Source organism: Contarinia nasturtii, unplaced genomic scaffold (genome assembly GCF_009176525.2).
Source record: "Contarinia nasturtii isolate CC-2019 unplaced genomic scaffold, AAFC_CNas_1.1 Cnas_scaffold_630, whole genome shotgun sequence".
NCBI lineage: Eukaryota > Metazoa > Arthropoda > Insecta > Diptera > Cecidomyiidae > Contarinia > Contarinia nasturtii.
Window position 1 is genome coordinate 1,807,405 of NW_022197981.1, and position 25,251 is coordinate 1,832,655.

Below are 25,251 nucleotides of genomic sequence, written 5' to 3' on the forward strand. Positions count from 1 at the left end.
AAAATGATCGAAATAAAAAAGCGGATAAATTGTGTTTTTTTTTTTGTTAATTTTGTAATTTTTATTTATGTTTTTTTGTTCAATAATTTTTTTAATTTTTTTTTTGGTTTTATGTTTTTTTTCTGTTTTTCGTTCTTATTTTCATATTTATTTCTCTTCATATTTTTTCAATGTCCATAGTCCTTTGTCTTTTTATCGTTTGAGTTGAGTCATTATGATGTGTTTGTGGTTGTTGTTGTGGTGGTGATTGTTGTGATTGTGTTTGCTGTTGTGTGACTTCAGTCGATGCTCGTTTTCTAGCGCTTGGTACCGATGATGGTGCATTTGTCGTTGTCGGCGTTGGCGTTGAATCGGAACTCTTTCGATTAAGTATCTCTTTATCGAGATAGACATTAAGCTGTTTTCGGCGCACGTGTCGTGCCTCAATTTCCATACCTTCTTTTTGTAAACTAATGCTTGTCGCATGTTTATGTACTAAATTCGTAAAGTTTTGAATACTTTCGGTGAGATCGACATTTAAGTTCTCCGTTTTCTTGAATTCCATACCAATAAACCACATTGAACAGTATGGTGCGGTGACCAATTTATCATTTGCATCAGTTATTGAACCATTCAATGTGGCTTGCTTCTCTTGACGATCAAAACATTTTGGATTCACATGTGCTAAACTAATATATTGATTACGCTCTAAATTTCCAACCAAATAACGAACTTTTGATTCAACTAAACCACACCACTCTAAATGATCTTCTGCCGTTTGTGAGCTCACCAAAAGCACAAGAAAATGTCGATATCTGTAAATAAAATAAAATTACAATATATTAGCGGAAAATTCAATAAAGATAAAATTAACATAGTTTTTGAAATGGCAATGCTCGAAACCCATATAACTCATTTGCGGAGTAATTTTGTCGATGGCGGGACTGTGCGAAGTTCGGCGCAGATAGCATGCAAATGCTGTGTGTACGAGTGCAACAGCATTCTTTGCTGTTCATAGATTTATTTTGTCCAAACGAACATCTTAGTAGCCGTACACACAGCTAAGTTACTAATCATCTGCGATCATCTGCGTAAGAATGATACACATAGAAGTGCTGTTACCCTCGTACACACAGAGTTTGTATGTCATCTCCGCTAAACTCCGCACAGTCCCGCCATCGTCAAAATTACTCCGCAAATGAATTATATGGGAAATATAAACAAAAATAGTCGTCAAAAAATCTTACTTATGAAAAAAGTTTGGTTCTTCGAATAGCTTCTCCCATGTAGCTTTTCCCATCATAATTTCTTCGGTAATTTGATAGCCACGCTCAAATTCCATTTGAATAACCCGTTTTGTAGATGCCGATACATTGAATGTTGAATTTTGTTGTGGATAGGCTGGTGTAATAATCGGCATCTGATGATAGCGATCGGCAACACTTGTTCTCGGATCCCATACTTGAAAGCCAAGATTTGCATTGTCAAGTGGTTTCAAGAGAACAGGATTTGGCCATGTCCAACGTGAAAAAACTAAGAAAAATTTATGAACAATTGTTGCGGCTGCTGCATTTGGATACAATTGACAGGTGCGTGCGACAAGCATTGCCCATGACACACCACCAAAATATCCCAATGAATTTGAATAGATTTCACGTCCTATAAAATAAGAAAATAAACAAAAATGTAAATTAGTACAGAGTTATTGAATGATTTAGAGTGTTAAACAGAAAGTGCTTGTTTTCATACTCACTTTTCGCCCATAATTTGATTGCCCGTAATGCAAGGCGATAGCTTTCAATGATCGGTACGAGTCTGAGTATTTCGTCGGTTACACGGCAACCATTCAAGCTTCGTACGCATTTTTGATCCAAATTTTTCAACAGCATGTCATCGCTTAAATCAAAATCATCCGGAATTTCTTTGAGCGCAAGACGTGCAAATAACAAATCAATTTCGATGCCATCAAAGTTCATTTTTACGACCGGTACAAATGCTTCTTCAATCGCACGACATTCGGTCACTTCTGGTTGTTTTTTCAACACATCTGTAAATAATGTGAAGAATTCTTCGCGTGTCACATTACGTGGTGCAACGCATAATGCATCAATATCAGCGCCCGGTGAATGTACGCCAAGCCGATATGAGCCGAATGTATGAATTCGTCCGCCAAGCTTTGATGCCATTTCAACCGGTACATTTTGATTTATCGATAAATCTTTTATGAATGCATTGGCCATTGTATTTAATTTGGCCAAAATTTCCATACGATGATTTAGTGCTGTATCTGATTCAAATACGTTAAAACGTTCTAGGCATTTTCGTAATTCATTGGTCGCCTCAATGTCTTCGGGTTTCGGGGATGCGATACTAATCGCCGATGTCATGCCATAATTTCGTGTCGCATTGCCATTCTGCGCTTGCGATGATGAATTTTGGCCCTGTTGCCGTTGCGAATCTGAATTCCACATGGTATTCTCTTTTTGCGTTTTAATCACTAACATGTATTGCCTCAAGACGCTGCAGTGTCCAAATGATGTACTGGCGCTGAAGAAATGTTTTGTTTATTTATCACAACTCTCTGATTCAACACTTGGACTAATGTAGTTATGTCAGTGTAGTTCACGTTTTCTTCAGGTGAGATCTACAGATCTGTGAAAAAATAATATAAAAATCAGTTGAATTAGTAATTTGTTTGGACTTTGTCAATAATTAATGACCATACAAATACAAGTGTAAAGAATTTGGATATGATCCCTTGCAAGATTTAGTAATTAGCAAAGCGTTTGATATTTTATATTTCATTTAAAAATAAATTTGAAAGTTAAAAAAATTGTTTTTTTTTTCATTTTTTGTGATTTTGACATTGAAAATGCATTGTCCATTCTAAGGGTTTTTAGACTTGAAAACACCCATCAGATGATAATTAAGTGTCAATTCATTTCGCTATATATGTTTCTCTCTCTCATTACCCTCTCATTTTGATTTGAAGCAATTGGTTAAAATTTACATAATTTCAATCAATCGAATTTTAAATTAAAATTCAATTTGCCACACCAAAACTGATTGTGATTTATAAAAATCAAGTCATATATGGTGATAAAATTGCTCCAACAATAAATCATACTCACAATTTTCCAATGAAAACCAACAATTATGCATAAACAACATTATTCGAAATTTGTTTTCGTATCTTTTCTTCTTCTTTTAAGGTTTTTTTCTCTCTATTTCGGCGAAAGATCTCGTGTTTTTTTTGGTCGGTCTTTGTTATTTTTTTTTTTTTTAAGTGTCAAACATTTAAATTATCGCACGTAAAGAAGAAAATTCGCACACACCATTCACAATTTCACTAACGACAAGACGCGACATCAATAAGCGACGACAATAATGACGATGATGATGAAGAAGAAATAAAATATAATGTCGAGAAACGCACACAAAATTTCAAACAAAATGTTGTGTCAGACTTTTCATTTGGCCGAAATGAAAAAAAAAAACACTATATAGAATACAAACCGAGTGGCGAAATAGAGAGCGAGAAATTCAGCCGTTTCAGTCAAATCATAAAGTAACACAGAAAAATGATAATAAACCGAAAACAAAAACACAAAATTATGAATAATATTTTTGGATAATTTCTTTGTCGATGTTGAATGTTTGGATTTATTTTATCGTTGGCTTCTGGTTTCAAAAATAATTATTCTTCTTTTTTTTCTTCTTTTTAATTTCAGAAACATTCGTACACGAACTACCGTACGCAAGCAAACACAATTACTATACAAAAATACATGTTTTTTTTCTCTCTCTCTTAATTCGTCGTTTGTCGTTACTCCAACTTAGCTTGGCTGAACGTCTACTGTGTGAAAGTGTGTGTGTGTAATGTATGCGTGTGTAAATGTGTGCGTTTTTATGCATATGTATTTGTGCACAAAGTGCAGACAACACACAAATTGAGAAATCACGTAGCTTGTCAATGCCCTGAATTTGTGTTTCGGTCGCAATGTATGCGAGTAAAGTTTTTCTTAGTGTGAATATATAGCGCATTTATGGCGATTGAGAGAAAATATGGTTTTTAAATGTGTGCTTGTCATATAAAAATGAATGAACTCAAAGAATGAAACAAAAGACCAAATAGAGCGCTGTTCTAAAGGCTTTTTTTCGCAAAATTTGTATTTCAATTATAACGCGACTAGTGGTTTATGCTGCGAAAAGCCTATCATGAACTAATTTTTTGCCGTTAATGTCGTCTCTTTCACTCAAAAACAAATGTATGTCTTTTCAGTCATAAAGTCTTATCCATTTTATAAATTTCGAATTTGCATGCATCAATTTGAGCGCATTTAATTTCACTATCAAACCATTGCTGAATTCTTAAAATCTTGAACATGGACCACGAAATGGATGACACACAATTGCCAAAATTTGTTTAGATAATAATTTGAGGTAAAAAGCCGGTAATATTTAAAAGAAAATTAGAACAACATCCAATCTCAAATCAATGTTTTCGGTGTGTATGTTTTTTTTTAAATGAATAAAAAAGTGCGCTTACCTTTTGATAGTTGTCGGTTGAGTAGAAGAATTGCAGATAAAACAAATAAAACGCCTCAATTTCTTGAATGGAGTTGTCTTCAAATCTAAGTATACTATGTGCCGCTTTCAACTCGTTTTCTCACATTTGACCGCAACGGAAATAAACAATCAATTTTATGTTCTCACTCTATTTTCGAATATATTCTATTTTTTTCGTGAATATTAACTAACTTAACTATGAAGTCTTTTGTTTTATCGCAAATAAAATGCAAAGAAATAAATTAAAATGACATAAATTTTGTATAATACGTTTAAAACACCACTAAACAGAAAAATGCCGGCAGGTTGATATATCAAGTGTGCCTTTTCTCTTGCTCTGTCACTTGTTTGTTTATAATATTCAATACAAATGCACTGTTTTCTTTTATCGAACGGTTCTTATGAACAAAATTGTCTCTATATAAAACGAAGTAAATGACACCAAATTTTCTTGTTCTCGTTCTTATTTATCTTTTGTTTACTAAACAAATTTTGTGTGATTCGTAATTGTTTGTGTTGATGTCTTTTTTTTCTACGCCGCGCACATAATCACTCAAACTGCTGAACAATGAAATTTTTTTACAAAATTCTTTTGCAGTGTATTGAAATGTCTTTGAATTTTTTTTAGTTTAAATAAACACAGATAACTACGAACTTATTGAAAATGAAAATTCGAATTTTTATGTTTATTTTGACAATGATTTCGGTACCGATTGAGGAAAAATACAATCTGAAACGAGCATGTTATGCTTGACACTCAAACTTTTGCTATGCGGTTTTTGTTAGACAACACTCATTTTATACTGCTCACACTCGGTGAGACTCATTACCAAAAATTAGTTAATGATTCTTTTGTCTCGTTCACACACACACGCGCACACATATACTCATAGCAATCTACAAAGGAAAGAGACAAAATGGCTGTTGATCGATCATCTGGCCCTACCTCACCCACAGATGTCACTAAATATGCATATTTGTTTGTCGTTTTTCTTATCCTTTCTCTGAATTTGATGTTTAAGTACTTGTTTAAATGCAAAAACTAGAAGACAAAAAATCATTTGCAAATGACTTAATGAGTACTTTAACAGAAACTTTTTTTTTTTTTTGAAGATAATTAATGAACTGAAAATAATATTGTGAACATTCTAACATTCTTCCCTGTTTTCATCTCTTTGATATGCACACATACCATGAAATTTGAAAACAACTTGAGCAAATATCAATCGACATTTGTCAAATGAATGACAAGAAAGAACGCACCCTTTATAGTTTTGATAGAATATTCTTGGTTTTCGTCGTCTATTTTTATCAGGTACATTGAAGCCGCAAACCGATAAATAAATTTCTATGAGAATTGAAATCAAGCATATCGTGTGTTTGTAGTTCAATTTGTTTATAAGAAAACAGAGAAATAAAACGATATTATATTGTGATCTCAATCATTGATGGGAGAATAAAAACCGAAAACTATGTGTGATTTTTATCGTGTATTGTTCTAAGCTGAAACGTATTAAGAAAGTGCATAAAAAATTAGAATTAGATGTTTTATACCATTTCCAATTTCGATGACATGGAATCGTGTCAAATACATTTATTTACATGAACATACGCGGAGGCCACATCAAAACATTTACTTAAAATATAGACGCATTTAGTATGTTTTTTTGCCATTTATATCAAAACAAATGAAAATGGAATTCTTATCATTGCCATAAGTTGATGCATACAAAACAAAAAAAAGAAACATCGGTCAACAAAATTAAACACATGATGCAAATGGGTTTCAGTTGCTTAAAAATCCTTATCCTCGATTACTTGTAACTTGCGTTTCACTTAATATTTATATATCTTATCGTCATTTTTAACGACGTTGTATGTTTACGATAGAGTGAAATTGAAACAGCGAACAAAGCAAAACCGATAAAAAACAAAAATAAAAATGTTTTTAAAATGGTATTTAAAGTCATGGTTGCATTTGTGGTTAGCGCTAATAGCTAGCAATACCTCATCAGCGTTAACAACAACGTCGAATCAAAACAGTAGTAGTATCAATGATAGTATTAATCGTGTGATATCACCTAGTATTCAATATGATAGTTCAAGTAACATTTCATTAAAATTCGATGGGAATCGTGGTCGAAGGGCGGCCGTTATTCAAGCCGGACTAAGATTGATCGACGAGAAACAATGTCCGGAAATTCGAAATTTATGCACAAATCTTCGTGATGGTGCCGACGATTTACCGGTACTTGAATGCATTCAAACATTTCTATCGAATCAAATAGAAAGTTTATCCGATGAATGTCAGCATGCGATTTGGACGCATACAGGTAGATATTATATCATTTAAGATTATTTTGTCAAATAATAAATTATTGGAATACTTTAAACAAAAAACATTTTATTTTCCGTATTATCTCACAGCAAATATGATGAACGACGTAAATGTATTGCAAATCATTGAGAAACCATGCCAAACCGTTTTGAATTCGATGGACGTTCAAGCGACCGATGAAGTTGGTAACGTACTTGGAAAATTAATTGATAAAAAGGGTGATATTCAACAACCGGCCTGTGCGAATTTGATTGGTCGCCTCGAAGCGGTTGCATTTTCTGATTTTCGTTTTGTATCACCATTTGTTCGTGATTGTTCAAATGACATCGAGGTGAATTCATGCGGTCGATTTCATTTGGATCGCAATGTTCTGTCACAAGGCGAAACATTGGCATGTTTGCAAACGCACATTGAAACATTAAACGATGATTGTAAAAAGGGAATTATGCATCTGTCCGAATTACAAGCTGATAATGTAAAACTTGATCGTCCGCTGTTTGCAGCATGTGGTGAAGATGTGGTTCGTCTATGTGGTTCAGTTCGACCGGCTCAGATTTACAAATGTTTATTGCTTCACAAAAATGATGGTCTAATGTCACATTCGTGCCAAGAACAATTGGCCAGACGATATAAAATCATTGCACATGATTACAAAGTATCAAAAGGTTTGGCACGATCGTGCAAAGAAGATATCAAAATAAATCACTGTCGTCGCCGTGTTTCTGAAGATAAAGATGTGCGATTGGCACAAATTTTATTGTGCCTTGAAGCGGCACATAAAAACAATACCAAAATTTCGCCCGAATGCTTGGCAGAGATATTTGATCATCGCAAATTGCTTATGGAAGATTATCAAATGTCGCCGGAAATTTTAAGCGATTGTGCTGATGATATAACCAAATTTTGTAACGATTTAGAAGCTGGCGGTGGTAAAACCATTCATTGTCTTATGGAAAATGCACGACCGAAGCGAAAAAAGGATCGTCGAGTGACCTCACGATGTCAACGAGGTTAGTATTCATTTATCGCATTTTGAAATTAAATAGCGATTAAAATGGATCGTGTTTGTTCTTTATTTTAAGCCTTGGAAATGCTTATGAAGGTAACCGATATCGGTGAAGATTGGCGCGTTGATCCAATTCTACGCAAAGCATGTAAACCGGTTGTGGATGTCGCGTGCTCGGAAACGGAAGGTGGTGATGCACGCGTTATGTCTTGTTTAAAAGAGAAAATTGGAACAAAGTACATGAAACCCGACTGTGAAATTGCACTTAAACAAATTAATTATTTTGTGGTGCGAAACTTTAAACTTGATCCACAATTGTATCGAAATTGTAAAGATGATGCCATTCGAATTTGTCATGCGAAAAAAACATGGGCTGATATTAATATCGCCGATCAAATGGAACCAAATCTTGAACCATTGATTTTTCCGTGTTTATATCGATATGCATACAGCGCAGACAAGAAAGAACAACTGAAACCGGCTTGTTTGCAGGTTTGTATTTGATCTTTCAACAAATGTTCTTTTGTAGAAATGTATAATATGAGTGAATCATACTCACGGGGTTGTCTCGTTTAATATTCAGGAATTGAAGTTTACCATGCGTCGTCGTGCGATCTCGGTTGAGCTAATTCCCGAAGTTGAAGATGCGTGCATCGATGATTTGGCGAATTATTGTTCGGAGAAAACTGGTAAAGGCGAAGAAATGCAATGTTTGCAAGACAATTTGGGTAAGCTTCAATCGGATTGTAAAAAAGCGGTTACGGAATTTACGGAAAATGAAGGTGGTGACATTGAATTGAATCCAATAATAATGACGTATTGTCGACAAGCGATGGATCGGTATTGTGAAAAGGAAAGCCATGAGAATGGTGACATGATGGAATGTTTGATCGCACACAAAAATGAGCCGGATATGCGTCAAAATTTAAAATGTCGAGCCGCACTGGAGCACTATCAAATAATTTCGCTGCAAAACTACCATTTTAGCTATAAATTTAAAGAGGCATGCCGCCCATATGTTATTCGATTCTGTCCGAGTAGCAACACGAAAAACGATGTTGTAGCTTGTTTAAGGTATTTCCATAGAATTTGTTAAATTATTTAAAACATATCACCTTGTAATTTTCATTTATTGTGCTACAGTGAGGTGATTCGTAATGATACGCTGAAAAGCCAACGACATTCGGTGTCGAAAGAATGTCGCCAACAGATTCGAGCCCAATTGTTTCAACAACGCGAAAACATTGACTTTGATCCAAAGCTGAAAACTGCGTGTCGAACTGAAATTAAGGAAATTTGCGGCGAAACTCCACACGGTGGTGGTCAGGTAATAAATCGGATTAATTTTAAATTTTTTGGAAAATATGTCTTGCATTAAACATTTTTTTAACCGTTCATTTCGATTTCGAGCAGGTTTTGGAATGTCTACAAACGAACTCTGTACGCTTGGGTTCTGAATGTCGTCATGTGATTTTCAGCGTGAAAAAGTCTGAACTAACCGATAGTTCGACGGATTATACATTGTTGAGTACGTGCCGTGATATGATTCGACAGTATTGTCACGATACGGAAAAATCAAAAGTATTGGATTGTTTGAAAGTGCATAAGGATGAAATGCTATTCGATTCAAATTGTCATTTGATTGTAATCAATCGCATGATTTCACAAAATTCGGATTTCCGATTTAATCCATTACTACAAGAAGCATGTAAAAAGAATATCGCCGAGTATTGTACGAAAATTGTGGCGACGGCCAAACAAAATGAAGAGCTCAACGGAAAGGTTATTGACTGTTTGAAGGCGAAATTCCGTGAAGGAAAATTAACACAAGTGTGTGAAGAGCGCATGACCGAAGTGCTACATGAACAAGCATTGAATTATAAACTTAATCCACTGCTGCAGACGGTATGCAAACCAGGTACAGACCTAGTTAAAAAATACAAAAAAAAAAACAATAGAAAAAGATCATACTTATAAATGTTTATGATTGAATTATTTCCAGAAATTCAGATAATATGTAAACCAAATGACGATGTTGATGAGCGTGGCGAAGTTGAGGAATGTCTGAAAATGGCATTTTTAAATGGTCACATCATAAGCCAAGAGTGTAAAAATATAAAAATTAATATTCCATTACTGAAGAAATGCCATCTATTCTTTTGAATATTGATTTATTTCCATTCTTTTCTATGTGATTAACCCCAGGTAAATTCGAAGTGGCATTATTGATTCAAGAAGCCAAAGCTGATATTCATGTGGATCCATTGTTGCAGAGAGCCTGCACCGTTGATCTTTTGAAGTATTGTTCAAGTGTCAAAAGTGGCAACGGACGACGTAAGCATTCCTTTTGTCTTCATTTTGAGAATCAGTGGGTTTTATGATGTTGTAACTTTTTTATAGAACTCCATTGTCTGCAAACAATTTTAAATGATCAGTCGAAAGCATTGGAGCCAGACTGTAAGTCAAAATTAGAAAAACGAATGGAGATGTTTAAAAATTCAGCCATGGTAATTATAAATCAGATAATTGCAAATAGACATTTCTTAATGAAAATTATATGGCATATCATAGAGAATTTGAAATTATACGGCCTCATTTACGAAAAAAGAAAAAAAACTATGACCGAGATTATAATTGCGATTCCATTTAAGCCATATAGTTTTCGTCATTGAATGCTCTTTGTTTTTGAAAATGATGTTAATCCTTTTGAATTTGTTTTGTTTTCCATTTTCTCAATAAAATTTTTTAAAGTTGGTGCTGAAAGGTCCAGAAGATTTTCATGAACTTTACTCTCAGGTCGTGGCATCGCCGTCGTTAAAATACTTTTTAGTCATGCTTATGACATTTATTGGTTTCATATTCATAATTGGAATGTTCTGTGGACGAATCTCACGTCGTACAATAGCCTTAAAAAATAAATAAATAAATCTTTCGACATGGCAATTTTCACAGAGATATAATTTATCAACAAATTTTCCTTTTTCACACAAAATAAATAGCACTATTTTCTTTGAAAATTTAAATGATAATAGGTAGAAATGATTGATCCAGTTTAGTCAGATTTACTTGATTATTGATTATGATGAGTGTAGTGTTTTAAACAGAATCTATGTAAATATGCAGACACGCCCCATTTTCTTTTCACCCATTATTTCAAACAGAACAAAGTTATCGAGATAAAGGACATCTTATGAATGTATATGGAAGCACAATTCGTGTGGGATTTGTTTGCATACTTTCGATTTGTGGCGTTGAGTGAATTGAATGTGGCAGCTTTAAAATGAATATTTTGTTATTGTGTTTTTATTTGAAACAATTATCGAAAACTTTTAGGAGCAAATATTTAACATTTTTTATAAATTTTAACGTTGAAAAATGTAACATACAATAAAGATTACAGATTTCAAATTCCATTTGTTTTATTTACTACCAGTAGTGTGCGAGTAAAAATTTTTCAGGGTGATTTTTCGAAAACTAAAAATTCTTTAGCCACGGAAAACCCTAGCAAATTGAAAGAATTTTTATTAATAGTAAAAACTACATTGATTGTCTGGGTATAAAAATGATATAATAGTTTTTTCTATAGTAAATTTTCATAGATTATGACGATATTTTTTTTAGGGGGTGATGGCAAAATTGCGTAGGGGATCCCTGGAAAAATCCATAGGGATTTCCATTTCACGATGGAAAATCCCTAGCAAAACGGAAGAATTTTTCACATTTGAAAAAAGTGAAGATACGAACGTTCAGACTCCGTATAGAATAATAAAAAAAATGATTTTTAGTCGTATCACGTCGGGTAAAGTTCATTTTACTAACCAAGGTAAGTGAATTTTACCCGATTCTTAAATTGACTTTTAACCGACGTGGGATAAAGTTCATTTTTACGAAATGAATTTTACCTAAAATCGGGTCAGTCCTCCAAAAGAAGCATTATAAATAAGAAAAAATTAAACGCTGTGCGTGAGCGTTTATTTACAACGTTTGCAAATCCTTCTTCTTCATTTGTTCCTCCGTTCTAAGTATTTCGTATACGAGGTCGTTACAGTTATTCTGTTGCAAAATCTATTGTAAATTTTGTACATAAGTTATTCATCTTAAATTCTTGTTATTACAAATTTATTTTGTGCGAAAAGAACTTTGTACTTGTTTAACATTGAATTGATAAACAAAAATTTGATAAGTAAACATTATGCCACGGATTAATTTTAGTTGAATTTTGAGCAAAATGTTTTGACGAATACAGATTGCAGGTTGTGTAAGTCAATAACTGTCAGATAGATTAAAAAACCATAATTTAATAAACACCCAATAAATTAAGCAAAAACATTTGTAAATTACATATTTTATTATAACTCATTAGCTGCATATTGTTTACAGTGTCACGATAACGCTTTATGGCAAAAACATATTCGTTTAGTCTTTCAAAAAATTAAAGAACCAAATTTTAGTATCACTTAATTAAATGATAAACATATACACAGCCAAAAACTGGCTGTCTCTATGGGTTCTAAATTGAGTTGGTTATGGTATGGGTCATTGAACGTAAACCATTTGACTTACGTATTTTGAACAATATGATAAGATAACACATTTTATTTCCTTTGGAATTTTGCATCAATTCCATTATTTTAGACGATTCATTTACAATTGAAAACTTAAAAAATGACTTTTATTACAAAAGTGTTACGGATGTTCAATTCTGATTTTTAACTTTTGGATTTTCATTTCGGCAATATTAATGATAGATAGGATACTTCGTAAACCAGAGTGATATCCGACTGAACCGAATCTAAATACTTTTATATTGGGCGGTAGAAGGAAAGATCAAGCATTTATATTATCTCCATATAATTGTTTATTTTTCAATCACAAAATGTGACGCACGGTAAAATTAGATGAAATTTGATGAATAGTATCAAAAGAAATTGAACAGAGCAAACTGAACGATAAACATTGTAAAATGCCATTTTACTGTGATAGAAAATATTTGCATGAAAACTATAATAACTGCGTACTCAAATGCGTGGTTTTGGCATACAAATGTCATTTTACAATGTTCCGTTTACTCTGTTTAACCTATTAAAATAACCTATGTCCAAAATATTTTCCTTGTAAAACACCTGAATTCATGACGAACGTAATTTATTTTGCCATTTTTGATGCCCAGTTAAGATCATTCAGTTTCGATAGAAATATCAATATGAACATGAAATATTTTAAAACTGATTTCTCACGGATATTTACGACCATGATTTTGTATACAATTGTAGGTAGTATTTTCTTTTGTCCTTTTCAAAAGCAACATTTTCACACGACTTAGAAAAAAACATTTTGTTTTCTGTTAGCCTTTTATACCTCTTTATGCCAATAGCTTATCCATTGCCACTTGTTTTGTTGTTGTTCTACGACAACCAATTCATTCGGCGGAAGTGTTTATTAATGTGTTGCTTCTTATTTGAACAAAAAAAATTCTATTCTTTCCCCTTTTTTCAAATAGTTCCGTTTAGAGGAAATTTAAGAAAAAAAAATATAGAATACACCTTATAAATGAAGTTTTTGGTTCATCACACATTTCGTTCGAAACGATTCGTGTTTGTATTTTACTTAAATATAAAAAAAAAAATCTTCATAACTATAAAAATCTGAAATCAGTTTTAGATTACCGTTATTATGTAATTTTGAAGATCGTTGATATCGAGAACTATTTGGTATCTTTGAAAGGTTCAAAACAAAAAACGAAATATTTAGTCACGATCACATATCGGCCAGATGGGATCTTTGATACAAAAAAAAGGGTTCCGTATCATTTGTTTCTTAGTCTCACTTTTCAATGGATACAGTTGATTTTATGTTGCTACGGTTGTGTTATTTAATGATAATTTGATGGTGTGTCTTATGTGTGGTCAAATTTTCAACACCCAAATAATGATTTAAATTTGAGATCAATATAAATTCCAACTTTTACTTTTCGATTGTACTGTTATTACCAAAAACCAAATCTACCAAAACCGCAATCTGTTCCATTTAATTTGTTCTTTTGAGACCTCACAAATGTGACTACATGCTATCGAAAGTTTGCTTTATTGCTTTTGACAGAACTGAATGCTGTACAATAAAAGCGAAGGGGAAGAAATGGAAGAGAAATAAAAAACAAAAATCATAACAATAAATCGAATAATAGCCAGAAGTTATCACGTATGTTGCTTGATTCATCAACGGCAGTGGTAGGCATTTGCTTTTTTTCATTTAAGATGCTTCGGTACAACCAGAGTCTCTTTTTTTTATTTAAATTTCAATGACTCGGGATTGTCAACAAATTCGTACAGCAAAATCGAAAGTGTAACATATGCACATTTGTCAAGCTGAGCATTGTTTTGTTTTTGGATTTTGTGACATATTTTTGTTTTATTGTAGAATGAGAGTATGTAATGAATTATATCCCCATTGTTTCGTTTACTTCCTGTCTGAACGTCCCTTCTTACACGAGTATGACGACCGTGCATTTACAATCACCTTTATTTTTGTTGCTTTGCATTTGTAATTGAAGCGTTATTTTCATTTTTTTTTACATTTCTGTTTCGCAGTCTAATCATAAGACTCACTCCGTTGAACACATCCCTTTCTTCTTGTGAATTGCGTATTCCTTTGCATTTCTTTTCTCGGTCCTTGATCATTTTAATTCTTTTTCAGAGTCACTGATGTGTGAACACATTCAACTTGAAAAACCATCAATGTGTAACAGAAATGCAACGTCCAAACTTATAAAACTGCCATCAAAATTATGAAATATGTCGAATAATCAGACAGGTGAATAGAAATTAAAAATCTGAACCCATTCCTGCGTTAAACTTAGATGCATAGTCTGTAACATCGCTTTAACAAATATTTGTAAACAATTATATTTTTTGTACAGATAAATCCGTATTATAAACCAAATTGAGAAGTTTTTCAATACGTAAGAAAAACAACGAAATTGAAAGAACTCATTAAGCATGGGGATTACAATAATCTCATGTCATTACCCATAATTCGAACGTCATTTAAATTCATTGCTAAACTGGGATACCATCCCCTTTTCTAGCAAATCAATTTTAAGTATTAAAACAAAAAAGACTTCCTTTCCGTCTTTTTTTTCTCATTAGAAATCCAAATGAAATACTTATATAATTTTAAAATTGTTCACATACTAAAAATGGAAATGGGGGAAGCAGGGTACGGCATTGGAAAACTAGAAAAAAAGTGAAACATTTTTTTAATTTATTCATTTGACGTTTGACTGCTCCCTCGTTTTATAAGTTATTTTCGGCATGAAAATTTCTCACCAGCTTGACTTGACATTTACTTCCTCGATCAAAACATAATCGATACTATGGTGTGAATGCCGCGTTTATAACAGAGTCGCATTTCAGCCCATACGGTGCAAAGTAATTATTTATACAGATATCGGCAAAGCACGGATGTACATACAGTTGTGTAGGTCCACTTAAACCTTTTTTATATCAGTTTTTTTTCTTCAGAGAAATCATAAAAGAAGCCAGAAATTTTACAAATGTTTAATCTGGAATATTAAATTATATTTGACTGGTGAAATGTAGACCTCCTATAGCTTTGCAGCGTAGGAATTATGGATACGTTTATTTGAAGCATTCAAATTTCAACAAAACCATTTCTTAATGGAATGAAATTGCATGTTTCGGAGAAAAACCACAGAAAAAGGATTTGCTTCCATAATGTGTCCTTGACACATTTAAATTTGCCAATAACCACAAATTGCAAAACCATAATTACAATCGAATAAACAATAAACATTTTTTCACAGAATTCAATTTTTGGCAAATTTGCAGTCCTTAACCAACTGTAGATAGTTCAGTTTTGAAGAAAATTGTAACGGAACGTACGTCACGTCACGTCTTTAACGATCAATGTTAAGTGCATGCCTTATACATTGCATGCATCATTATAATCATTGTATCATCTTTTAAATGTTACACGGATTTATATTGATATTTTATTTTATCTGCATTGATGTAAACGTATCAATGTCGAAAGAAAATACATCGTTTCCTTTTTCGTTAATTATTTTTTCATTTTGATGGTTCACGTTTGAACATATCATCAGGAGACCCATAGGAGATGTTGATGAATTATAGTTAAATTGATTTTAAATGGGTTTTGATAGGGTTGTCAGAAGATAAAAACACAAGTGAAATTGCAGGTCAAGATTTTATTTTATCAGAATGAAAATACGCAACCTTTTCAATTTGAAAATGCTTCTACATTAGAAAAATGGATTTCAAACAGATTCTCAGAGCAATATATGTGAGGCAAAGCGCTCTGAGGAGGCGATCCTCAGTAAGGAGCAAAATATTAGATATTTCTTTTAACTTTTAATATTTTTGTCATAACTTCATCTCAAAGCGCTACTTCTCACAAATATTGCTCTTAAAAACCGTCTCAAATAAAATGTCCAGCAAATTAAATTTAACTGGATTATTGAATTAGAAGGTGTGCGATTTTTTCTCTTTCAAAAAAGGAGTGACACAAAATCTTTATTACAAATAAAAGCGATCAATTTAAAAGCAAAATTATCACGAAAAGTGGGAGGCAAGTGACAAAGAGTAGTCCAACACGTTAATGGTTACAAATATATAATGAATGAATGAAACAACACCTGTTATCGAAGTGGTCACATATCGATGGCTTTTGTTATTGTCTCTTTTTTGATTTTTTTTCTATACCAAACCTTTTCATGGCATGTCCAAACAAAAAGATATTGTTTTATTCAAAAGCAAAGGCCTTTGTTATACTTTCTTTCAGGGTATTCAAAACAGAGAACAAAAAAATCACAATTTTAAATGACATTTTCAATGGCCGGAGGACCAAGAACTGATTCTCACAAAAAAATTATTTTCCCATATTTGGTTGAAATGGTTTCAATTTCTAGAATACAGAAGGAATTCGAAATAAAAGAAAAAAACTGGTGAGCGCCGTGTGATTCAATCATCACGATTCTGATCGGTGCTCTCTAAAAAACAAGCAGCTAAATTAAATCTAAATATCAAAGTTTGTAGCAGTTTTTTTGTGTTCAATTCCATATCATTGTAGCAGGCATTCCTTGACCTGAACCTTCTAGTTGAGAAAAAGTGAAGTGAAATCAAGAAATGATCTTATTTTTCGAACAATTCTTTGTGGCGGCTTTTACAAAGAGGGACTGTGTAATTAAATGGTGGCCAAAATGAAGTGGCTCAGGGTGTTGATCGAAACAAATATATATACACACACACACACACAAATACTTGTATTGCACAATACTGTTCGGATGCGAAAAGGAGCAAAGCATGTGTGGAAATGTGAAACTCAAGACAATCCATCTTCCTTAACATGCATTCACATTCTATTTGATGAGATAAAAATACCAATTATACGAAACATTTTTAGTACCCAAATGTGTATTATAAAAGAATACGTTATGCATATACGAGGAACGATAGCAAGCCCATCATTCATCTACGTATTATAATTTGGCCGTGCCAGCAAGAACCAACCAACCAACCAACCAACGAAGCAAGCAAACAACAACAGTATTGCACAGAAATGTGAGCTCCGAATATTTGGTATACAGACACGCATGTTCTTCACTCATTCCGATGGGTACTCGGTACATTTAATATATATGTATCGTGCGAACAAAAGAATGGTTCGAAAAAATTCCCATGCTCTACAAATGAAAAATTCACACATACCAAAAGCCAAAACCGAAAACTAAGCCAACAGAAGCCAAGCCAAGCGAGGAGAAATGCAACGGAGATGATGAGAGAACGAACAAGTAAAGGAAAGAAACAACAACAACAAAAAAGTACACACAACATATACGACAAAAACTTATAATGTGGAAGCATGTTCTCATACTCAAACTGCCTTTTGACGGCTAATTTCACTGGTTTTTGTATCGACGCGCACTTATACACTCGCACGCACACGCATTCAAACGCGTCATCCTTATTCCCTTTTTATAAATCTTTCTTTGGTTGCTGCTAGTTGCTATTTCTTGCCTTTTACTGTTGCTGTTGCTTCTACTGTTTATTCTTTGGAAATTTATTCACATCGTGAATAGTTTGCTGTGCATGCGATTCGATGCATATTATGTGAACCTAATTCCGTTGTATATGCATTGAGAACACCGAATTCGATTGGGGGAAAAACATAAAAAAAAAATTGTGTGTGAAAATGTATGTGCACAAGAGACGGGCGCATACGAATAGACACACACACACACACGGTCCGTTGATCGGGATTTGAAAAATATGTTTTCATGTTTTCCTTTTGTTGCCTATTCGGAGTGTGTGAATTTCATAATCGAGACTTGTGCACACTCAAAGAGTGAGAGAAAAACAGAACACACAGTCTTACTTTCAACACAGGTATGTAATTGGTTTTTGAAAAACGGCCTCGACCAACAAAATAGTTTAGTTTTCTTAAATCGATCACAGAGAGATATGTTTATGTGATTTTTATCAATACTCATCGGAGGTATCAAACCTACAACCAAGAACATCAAATCATGTTGTTTTTATGTGTTTCAACATATTTTCGCTCTCTCTTTCCCAAACCGATATCCGACAATATTTGATTACATTTCGCTGTGGATATTTCGAATCCTGAACTCTTAACAGATCATCGTTCACAATTCGATCTGATAAATGCTCAAAATGTTTTGATGAATCATTGTATACATTTTAATGGCATAACTTATACAAAAAACGTTTAAAGATTTCGTCTATTACCAACGCTTAAGTTTATCTTATTCCATTTCCCACTAATATCAATTCGAATCGTCTTAAACGTCTTGCCCCAATCAAATTCGATTTATTTCCTTTTATTTTTAGGGAAAATAACTTACTGTGGAAATAAATGCGAAGCATTTTTCCCACACTTATGCACAAATCAAAGGGACTGAACAATATGAACCAATCATAATTATCGGTTTTCTTGTTACTACTTGTATTTTAAAAGGTTTTTTATTATTCGGGTGCCGAAAATAGGAGTAAGTCATAAATATTTATCATGCGTACCGCAAAAAATACATGGAATTTTGTTGTCTCTTTTGACATTGATTTGATCAAAACATTCGGTTTTCGAAGCAAATTTAATGACAAAAAACAATTCGCATCATTTTACAACAAGTTTGCATAGATCGTTTGATAAAGTTCGTTTTTTGAGTTTTTTTTATTATCAAGATTAATTACGCTTTATTTACAATTGAAGGTTACAAATAAGGCTTGTATTTAAGTCGCTAATTTTCGGTTCAAGTTATTGTTCGTAATTGCATAATTTACAGGTTTGTTTTATTTTCTGGTTAGCATAAAATGATTTTAATTTCAGGGAATGCAGCTTGATTTAACTGATCTATGTTCATATAATTTGATATACATAAAATATTGCCGATTATTTCTGTCGACACTAAATCAGAATCACGAGGAAACTGTGAAACTTAACGTTACGGCCAATGATATCGTTATGTGTTCGTGCCCTATAGCACGCCGATCACTCTCACATGTACCACCGTTTATAAGTCAATCAACTGTACACAACCGTACATATTAACAAACAATTTCTCATGAGTTTACCTTTCTCATTTGTTCCCATGAAATACGCACACATACTTAAGCCGAAATCCTCCGAAGTGCGTACGTATGAGCGCCGCATTTTTTTTTATGTATGCGTGCATTGCGCACTTGAATGAGGATCATAGCAATATACCTGAATAGCGACAGCATTCGTGTGAATGGAGCGCCTGAGAAAGCGCTATGCGTGCGTATATTATATACACACAATCAATCCGTCGCCTGAACAGTAACCACGATATTATTGTCGGTTTTTTCTCATCGAGTGTCAGTTCATTTTGAGTGGTTGTAGGTTGTGTTTCATCCTTAGATCGAGTTAGTGACATTGCTGCATATATATATTTTATGTGTGCGCGAACGATCGTCAATATGACAGTTTATTTATTTGTTTGTTGTTTTTGTTTTCTTTGTGAAGTACTGTAAAAAGACATCATGCACGTTTTTAGTTTATTGAGCAATCGATATTATGTTGATAAAGAAAAGCGATCGTTACAAAATTTATGCGAAAAAAACTCATTGAATTTACATCGAAAAATATGATTAGTGTTATGTGAAATTTCTTTGTTTATGGAATACAATTGAGAAAAAAAATGTGTTTGTTTATTTAAAAAAAAAAAACGTTATATATCGATCCCAATTGAAGGACTTTAGAAAATGAAGAAAAAAGAATAAGAAGAGATTTGGTGCATTGAATGGTTTTGTTTTCTAATTTGTTTTCAAATTCGATTTCAACAACGGCAACGAGACGAAATTAACATATAAATATGCCACCTGTACGAAATGCGCATTATATTAATGCAGATGATCACCCAACAAACCACCTACAAATCGATTCGAATCAAGTGAAAATGTCATCGATGCACATGCATCCACATCAATCGCCGATTTCACCGGCATCAACGCTCCCAACGATATCAAAACAATGCAATCAATATGGTTTGTCGTCAGTGCAAAATCCAACAGGATCACAACAATCCATACACCAACAAACACCACTTACAAAAGCCGAACTTAGAAAGGTAAACTATGAGCCAATCATTGCGATCAACAATTTTAATCGAAATAATTCTATCTGAAAAACAAAAATATGCACACAAAAACAAAATCGAATTCATATGTATTAAAATTGATCATGCCATCGATATATGAAAACAATTGATTTTTTGGGGTAAAACTTGAAATGCCAGATTTTAAATTTGACACATTTGGTGTGATAATGTGTGCAATTTCATCACATTCTTTTTTTACTTTGTGAAAAAAACGCAAAGAGACAAATGCCAAAAGTATAACCGACTGATAAAATTGATTGAATTCTTGCCTGTTTTTTTTTTTCGAAGATAGTGAAGTTGAATTTCAATGCAAAGATAACGACGATTGCACGATGTATTCGAATTTGACCACATTTTATTTTCGCTTTTTTTTATATACTATCAGTCCAAAATGAATGCAATTAATCTTAATGAATACAAGAGGTTGATTACACGGATCACACCCAAAAGTGTGATCTACCCATAACATTTGCTAATAATATTGCGTAGAATGAGAAAAAAAAATTGCAAATTGGCCTATCCGTTCAACTTGATGGCCAGACATTGTTGATAAAATAGATTTTTTGTCTGGCTGACCTTGTGTCGCCCGTATCAACATATTCCTAGCATTTGTTCTAATAACATTTCTACCAAACTATTCGCCAAGCAGATTTTCAATGTTGAAAAGACAACGATTTTATCACTGTTGCTCTCTCTCTACGTGCTGACGTACATCGTGATTATTATAGCCGTTCTTATCAAAAAAGATGTGAAAATTTGTAATTTTGGTCATTGAAACTTATCTCAAAACAAGCGAAAACAACGAAACGTGATGAATATATGTTTTCGTGTTACCTTTTTTTCGTAAATCGCGTAAAATATTCACATTCAATATACTCATGCGCGTGCCCAACGATTTCAAGTCACACGAACAGCGTACGTCTAATGAACGAAAAAAAAATCCCCGCAAAATAAAACTGTAAAAAAAATGATGCCTGTGTGAGATCACATACACAATCAATTGAATTGTTAACGACGCAACCAAATGAGATTCGATTATCACTGAACCATGTTTATGGTGAAATAAAAAAATGTATTACCATTACGATGCCAAAAAAATGGCTTATTTATCTTAAATCACATATCGAAAATTCATTGACCTTCGTTTTATCAAAACGTTGAAGAAAAGATTACGGTGATCTTCAATTAAGTTGCTTAAACTTTGATGGAGTAAGTGCGTATAGGCTTCCATAGAATAACCAAAGGAGTCAATCAATTAGAACTGACTTATAGTCTGACTTTCGTCGAAAAATTGCAATTTACGATGCGCACCAATGCGTGTACACTTTCAAGCGAAAACGTGTGAAAGATGATGTTCATTTGATAAAGATGCGCGTGACAGTGGAAAATAACAAAAATATTTTCAAAAAAATCTGTACAGTGAGAATGAATTAAAATCGCAATCATGAATGATTTCTACTCTCGATGATGAAAATTAAATTCAACAATAGTACAACGTATATAGAATGAGTGTCAGTTGCGTTCGTAGGCGCTCATCGCACATTTTTAGTTCGTTTGAATCCCTTTTCTTTTCATTCGTCTCCTTCTCAATTCGAGCTCGGGTAAAAAATAAGACAAGATGACAACAAATAAGGAAAAATTGGCTGACAATGTTTATGATCTTTTTGTTGTAGTTTATGATTCATTTGCGATAATCTCGAATACTTACAATTTTCCATCACGATTTGGATTGCACAATAGCGGTTATTTGAAATGAATGAAAATGCTTCAAATATACGCATGTGATATGACATAAAATTAATGCTAGGATATGATTTTAAGTGTTCATAACAGTGCAATCAACTGAGATTGAAATGACTAAATCAGATTGAGGATTTTCTATTAATTGAAAAATCAATCGATTCTTAGTCGGTTTTGTTGTGTCGTTCATTGTCACTGTTTTTGTTTGATTCGTAATTGAGTGTCAATTACGTAATTTGCGATCACATCAATCACAAACATATACTTACAGATTATAGAAAATCATGTTTGCAACATTCAAACAACAAATATTTTAAATTGATGACAGAAAATGTATGCTTATCTTATGAAAAGGTCATTTAATTACAACAACAAAAGGATGGCTTCACTAGTCAAACCATTTGACTCAAACGCATCATGATGGAACCATGTTATGGTTTTGAAATTGCATAATTATGAGTTATCGAATAGATTTTTTACACAAAAAACCGAATTTTACATGAAACAGATTCGCAAGATGAATTTTTAGATATTTAGATTGAGTTAGGGACTTCGTTTCTCTTCGATGCAATAATTGGACATTTTTGTGGATTTTCACTTTAAAAACTCAAACTGTGGATGCTGCCATACTGCAGACATCACAAACTTTTTTCAAGTTTTATTTTTACTCCAGCCAAAGTATAACTATAATTTGAATAAAATATGTTTCTCTCCAATGTGTCTGCATCCATATTTTGAGTTTTTGAAGGGAAAATAAAAAAAGGTCTAACTATAGCATTGAAATTTCAATTTTGCAAAAAGAAAACAGAGAGAAAGGAGATCCGACAGCCCTATATTGAATCATATTAGTTTAGTGAATTACAACAATTCATCCATTCATCCCGATTTATTTGCAGAATAACAAGCCAATAATGGAGAAAAAACGTCGGGCCAGAATCAATCATTGCCTAAATGAATTGAAGACACTCATTTTGGAAGCTATGAAAAAGGATGTAAGTGAAGCAAATGGTTTTCATCGAAAATTTAATATTTTTCATTATTTTATACGTTAAACAGCATTAAATGGTTTAATTCCAAGACGGACATTTAAAATGCTATAGCTTCAAGTTTAAACGTCTAAAAATTTCAAATCGATAAAAAATTATTAATATCGGGTCTAGATGCTTGTGTTTTGTCATACTTATCAATTATGATAGTGAATAGTAGTCTTCATTGAACACGGACTAACTCTGTAGTCAATGTTTCAATTGTTTTATCATAATATCAAGAAGGCCATTTAATTTCTCTTCGATGTCGTGATATTTTTTTAATTCATCTCAATATATTTTTGTTTTAATAGCCGGCACGCCATACGAAATTAGAAAAAGCTGACATCCTCGAAATGACTGTAAAATATCTACAAACGATACAACGAAACCAAATAAATTCACCGAATGTACCGAATGATCCGACCGTTTTGTATAAATTCAAGGCCGGATTTTCCGATTGTACCAACGAAGTGAGTCGCTACATAAATCAAATCGACGGTGTTGATGCAACCGTTAAGCAACGTTTAATGGGACATTTAAATAACTGTGTCACTGGAATTCAACAAGTATCCACCCCATACTCAGCTAGTCCGGGTAATTAAAATTTAATAAAAAACGGTAGAGATTCAAAACTGATTTGGCATTTTTGCTCGTTTTGTTTTTTTTTGTTCATTTTGAATTCAGGTTATGCATACCGATCGACAAGCAGTAATTCTGATATGTTTGGAAATACATCAAGCAATAGTGGAACGAATTCATTGTATCAGCAATTACCATTAAACTTACCAGTATCATCGGAGATAAATAATAATAATCGTATTCAAATGGGTGGTGTTCAGTTTATTCCATCACGTTTGCCATCCGGTGAATTTGCATTAGTTATGCCAAACAGCGGTAGCAGCACACCCGAACAATGGAAACCATTTTATTCGATGGATTCACTGTCTTTGCGTCAAAATAGTTTGGAATTAAATGAATCATTGCCGCGCAGTGCATTCAGTAATGTGAAAAAAACTGCACAACATTTAGATACAAGTCCATTGAGTCCGGTATCATCGATATCTAGTATAGATGATTCATCAACGAATCAAACCGATTTACAAACATCAGCGGATACATCGAGCCCGCAACGAACACCGCCAAAATGTTTGAGTGCATTTCCGACACCACCATCGGGTGGATCGATTACTTTAATCCCAGCATCACATTCCGGTCATCATCTAAACTCTACCATTACATCAGCTGCGTCGCTGCAACAGCCTCACGTTACATCGACAACCGAACAGTCTTCTACCAGTATTGCTTTAAGAATAAAACCAATTTCGCTCGAAATGAGTATGAGGGAAAATGAATCGGAAAATGGTCCCGATGTACAATGTATCACCGCTAATAAACGAACGCATGCCAACCAATCATCCGAAAATGATGAAGGTGAACCGTTGCTAAAAATCGCAAAATCCGAACCCAACGATAAATCGGACGAATCAAGCAATGATGATCAGTCTGGAACAGACAACGGTGACATGTGGAGGCCATGGTGAAATTTGACCTCACGTAGAGTTAATTAAAATATATAAAATGAAAATTGTACTCGATTTTAATAACTTATCACTTGTATTTTCCTTAATTTATTTTAAGAGAGACATTTTCGGACTTGCTTTTTTGAGTGAACACTTTTTTTCAAGCCATCTAATTTAAGCACATCATTTTTTTTATGAACAAACCGTTTTCATTATATATTTCTGTGATTAATTTCTCTGATTTTAAGTGCCTAAATAAAGAATATTAATAAAAAATAAAATTAAATTCATCATTTTATAGAGCCAATTCATTTTGAATGAGAGAATACCGTTTAAATTGGGCACGAACATATAAGGTTTATCTCAACAATAATAGACCTTAATGCATTTGATAG

At 33.2% G+C, this 25,251-nt stretch overlaps 3 protein-coding genes across 4 annotated transcripts; 2 read left to right on the forward strand and 1 right to left on the reverse strand.

Annotated features, from left to right (window-relative positions):
- Positions 1 to 108: 108 nt before the first annotated feature.
- LOC116340261 (poly(A) polymerase type 3) lies at positions 109 to 5,308 on the reverse strand. Of its 2 annotated transcripts, none has more exons than XM_031766658.1 (4): positions 4,529 to 5,308; positions 1,733 to 2,631; positions 1,227 to 1,638; positions 109 to 794 (listed from the first exon to the last, which is right to left on the reverse strand). In XM_031766658.1, exons 2-4 carry the CDS (start codon positions 2,481 to 2,483, stop codon positions 158 to 160), a joined length of 1,800 nt encoding a protein of 599 aa, XP_031622518.1. In that variant the 5' UTR covers positions 2,484 to 2,631; positions 4,529 to 5,308; the 3' UTR covers positions 109 to 157. The 2 variants fall into 2 exon arrangements, with proteins under 2 accessions (XP_031622518.1, XP_031622519.1); XM_031766659.1 differs by lacking the exon at positions 4,529 to 5,308 and adding an exon at positions 3,111 to 3,723.
- A 532-nt stretch (positions 5,309 to 5,840) lies between these two features.
- LOC116340180 (Golgi apparatus protein 1) lies at positions 5,841 to 10,852 on the forward strand. Its single transcript, XM_031766488.1, has 10 exons — positions 5,841 to 6,881; positions 6,976 to 7,896; positions 7,969 to 8,384; positions 8,476 to 8,966; positions 9,036 to 9,219; positions 9,306 to 9,810; positions 9,895 to 9,999; positions 10,098 to 10,226; positions 10,293 to 10,399; positions 10,644 to 10,852. The coding sequence occupies exons 1-10, from the start codon at positions 6,491 to 6,493 to the stop codon at positions 10,812 to 10,814; spliced, it is 3,420 nt and encodes a 1,139-aa protein (XP_031622348.1). The 5' UTR covers positions 5,841 to 6,490; the 3' UTR covers positions 10,815 to 10,852.
- Positions 10,853 to 19,818: 8,966 nt separating this feature from the next.
- Positions 19,819 to 25,059, forward strand: LOC116340112 (protein deadpan-like). The gene is made up of 4 exons (XM_031766348.1): positions 19,819 to 20,538; positions 23,205 to 23,300; positions 23,648 to 23,930; positions 24,021 to 25,059. Exons 1-4 carry the CDS (start codon positions 20,284 to 20,286, stop codon positions 24,875 to 24,877), a joined length of 1,491 nt encoding a protein of 496 aa, XP_031622208.1. The 5' UTR covers positions 19,819 to 20,283; the 3' UTR covers positions 24,878 to 25,059.
- The last annotated feature ends 192 nt before the right edge of the window (positions 25,060 to 25,251 follow it).